Source organism: Belonocnema kinseyi, chromosome 2, assembly GCF_010883055.1.
Source record: "Belonocnema kinseyi isolate 2016_QV_RU_SX_M_011 chromosome 2, B_treatae_v1, whole genome shotgun sequence".
Classification (NCBI taxonomy): domain Eukaryota; kingdom Metazoa; phylum Arthropoda; class Insecta; order Hymenoptera; family Cynipidae; genus Belonocnema; species Belonocnema kinseyi.
Genome location: NC_046658.1, coordinates 120,973,667 through 120,977,080, shown reverse-complemented (window position 1 = coordinate 120,977,080; position 3,414 = coordinate 120,973,667). Strand labels below are relative to the sequence as shown.

The following is a 3,414-nucleotide window of genomic DNA, read 5'->3' as shown; positions in this document are numbered from 1 at the left end:
AAATGACCATCACGGGTATACGGGCGAGTAGGGGGCGCCATGTTTCTGTCAACTGATATTTCTAATGCATTGTGACTCTCTATTTCTCTCTGCTTTCGCAATTCTTGAAAAGAATCTAATTTTTTTGTTTAAAATCTGCGAAAATCTACATTTTGTTTTACATTAGGATATCATTTCAAGTTTTACATTAAGTTTGAATATTTTAAAAACTTCTGCATATCTCTTAAAATTACTCAGAATACGCATAAAAGTAATAAATATTCAATTGTTATTTATACATCCAAATTTTAAAGAAATTTTCTCAAATTTGCAGGATTTTTGAAAATTGTAGAAAAAATTCATTTAATTTTGACAGATATTTAGAAGTTCTGAAAAAATTTCAAAAATAATTTTAATTTAAAACCAATTTAAAACGTCTAGATTTCTCAAGATTTTGAAATAAAATTTGGATGCTTCCCAAGGGTGTTTAAACTATTTAAAAAGAAAGTAATTGAATTTCTAATTTAAGAATTGTTTAGTTAAATTTTTTCAATTTTTCAATATTGGATGTTTCGTGTTCAAAATTCCTTAAAATTATATAATTTTGAAAATGTGAAAGTTCATTGATTGATTTTTTAATTTAGAGCATTGAAAATGATAACGTGGATTTATATATTTTTTTATATTGAAAAATGTCAGTATCTTTGATTTTCTATGCGTAATTTATTGAGCATTTGAATGCAAAATTTTTTAATTCTAAACTTTTAAATTTAGATTTTAAAAGTTCAAAATTCAGCAGTTCCACTTGGAGTGCTTCCATTTAAAACTCAGTTTTTATTACATCAAGTGGAAAATTTTGTAGCTTTAGTGTCCAATTTTTTTAAATTTCGTTGACCGTGAAAATTGTTTTCAAACCGGAAAATGACCGGGAATTTATTTCGTCGATTAAAAAAATGGCCACCCTGAGGGAGTTCCAAAACGTGGACATTTGACAACAATCTTGGGAGGGGGGGGGGGGGGGGGGGGGGGGGGGGGGCAAATTTGATACAAATCTTAAAACCTTCTCTGATGAGAATGTAAAAAGAAACCTTTGTTAAGGAATTATATTCAGTTCTTAATGTTTTCTTAATTTCGCCAGCAAAAAAAAATATATTTGAAAACACGCAACAGCCCCATTTCTGTTTAATCTGCTATTGACGATTCGCATTTTACGATCATGTTTTCAATTTTTCCCATTTTGTAGAAATATTCCGATTTTTTTGGCGATTCGATTCTATGTTTGAGTTTAGAGACCGAAGGGAAAATATGATTTTTTTTTTGAATGGCTAATATCAAATTACTAAGAAGCTCTTTTTCTATATTAAATTGTTTGATAATTAGCATATCGAATATTTAGACTGGTTCGAAATCCAGATTGGACGAGTTTCATTCTCGTATTTAGTATTAAATTAGACACGATCGAAATTGGTAGAAATCGGTGTATCCTTTTCTTTCAATTTTAAAAACGACGTTCACGTGATCGTACAGCTTTGGCAGCGTTGTTTATTCGATTTTGGCTTTTCCTCTATTCCTTTTTCCTGGTGTTTACGGATGAATTCTGCAAATTGATAAAGAGAATTACAGCTGTCAGAAAAAATTTATTGTTGAAGGAAATCAGTACATAGTAGGTAGCCGTGAGAAAAGTCGGGAAATTTGACAGGCCAGGAAAATTCTGGGATTAAAAAAAAATGTGTGTAACTCAAGTATGGGGTTTCAGTTGAAAATTCATATCTGATGAAAGTTGAACTATTTATTGAAAATTTATATATTTTTTAAATTGGAAATCTATTGAAATCTCGGATGAGAGATTATTATTTTTCTTTGGTTGAAAATCATCTTTCTTAACTGCAAATTTGTCATAAAAAATTGTCAAAAATAAATTGCAAAAAGAATGTGAAAATAAAGATATATATAGAGAAACTTATATACTTAACACAAAATTTAAAAAATGAAGAAACTAAAGAAAGAAATCGGTAAAAATGTGACATTCCCTGAGGAGTTGATAAAACTTATGAGAGATCAGCTGTATATAAAACAGAAAAGAAATCCCGACAATGAGATACTCAATAAATCGTTTAAAAAAATTAAAGAATAGGTAAATCAAGAAATTGAAAAAATAACCAAAGATGAAGCAAATAACTCTATAAAGAAAGCGCAGGGTAATCCACGAAAAACTTGGTTAAGTAAACCAACTGAAATATCAAATCAAATGAACAAATATTACCAAAATGTAACGGTAAATTTACAAGCAAAAAATGGTGACAGTATAATGAATCTGGCAGAAGTTAAATGTGAAGCAAAAATGACAGATTTTGCGTCCATAAGTAGTGAAGAACTAGATACAATTGTTAGTAATTTAAAAAAGAATATCGCGGCAGGAGATGCTAAAACATGAGTACAAATGATTTTATTTTCTTGTATCCTGTAATGAAAATCACGCTGCTCAACATTATGAACAGAGATTTTGAAATAGGGCATACTGAAGATCAGCAAAATCATTCCTAAACACAAAATCGGATCTAGAAGCGAAACAATTATCGACTAATCTCGCTGCTAAGTGTTTTCTCACAAGTGTATGAAAAAGCAAGGAAAATAAGGCTTCTCAGCTACTTCAAGGAAAATAATTTAGTAAGTGACAATCAATATGGATTTCAGGAAAAAAGTAGTGCGTTAGCATCAATTACAAATTTTACAGAATATATTCTTAAAAAAGTTGATAAAAAAGAAATTGTTCCTGCAGTATTTGTAGATTTATAAAAAGCTTTTGATACACTTTGCCTAGACAGGAAATTCCGATTAAAAAATTTGACTCAATAGGTATTAATGATACAGCTCTGGAATTATTGAAAAATTATCTTGATAATAGAATGCAATATTTCTATGTAAACGGAATTAAAAGTAAAGAATTACAATAAAAATAGGAGTGCCTCAGGGATCTGCTCTTGGGCCTCTTCTGTATATACTGAATGTGGGTAGCCTTTCCTTGTCAGGATTAAATATGAAAATTTGCATGTATGCAGCTAATAGGGTACTTGTGTATGGGAGTAAAGATTGTAAGGAAACAGAGAAAATGATAACCCAATACATAGAGAAATCTTGCAACTGGCTTAAACACAATGAATTGTTGATAAATGAAAAAGAAATAACAAAAAAAAAGTATAGATCACTTTTTCATTGACAAACATAAAAAAGATAGCAATTTAAATAAGAACTGGAAACGAAATGATGAGCGAAGTTCAGAGGTATAAATATCTGGGAATTATTGTTGATAATAAACAAAGATGGAAAAGATATATACAGTCAAAAGTCGGAAAAATAATACCTTGGATTAGTATAATGAACAGATTCTCGGAACTTGTAAGTGAAAAAATAAATACATAATATATCATTCCTTTA

At 29.4% G+C, this 3,414-nt stretch overlaps 1 protein-coding gene across 1 annotated transcript in view; it reads right to left on the bottom strand.

The window, feature by feature from the left end:
* Positions 1 to 1,231: 1,231 nt before the first annotated feature.
* LOC117182968 (ankyrin repeat and death domain-containing protein 1A-like) overlaps positions 1,232 to 3,414 on the bottom strand; it is a 67,379-nt gene continuing 65,196 nt past the window's right edge. Inside the window, exon 14 of the mRNA XM_033376093.1 lies at positions 1,232 to 1,576. Within this exon, the coding sequence (XP_033231984.1) occupies positions 1,491 to 1,576 (86 nt within the window). The 3' untranslated portion in view covers positions 1,232 to 1,490. The remainder of the gene's footprint in view (positions 1,577 to 3,414) is intronic.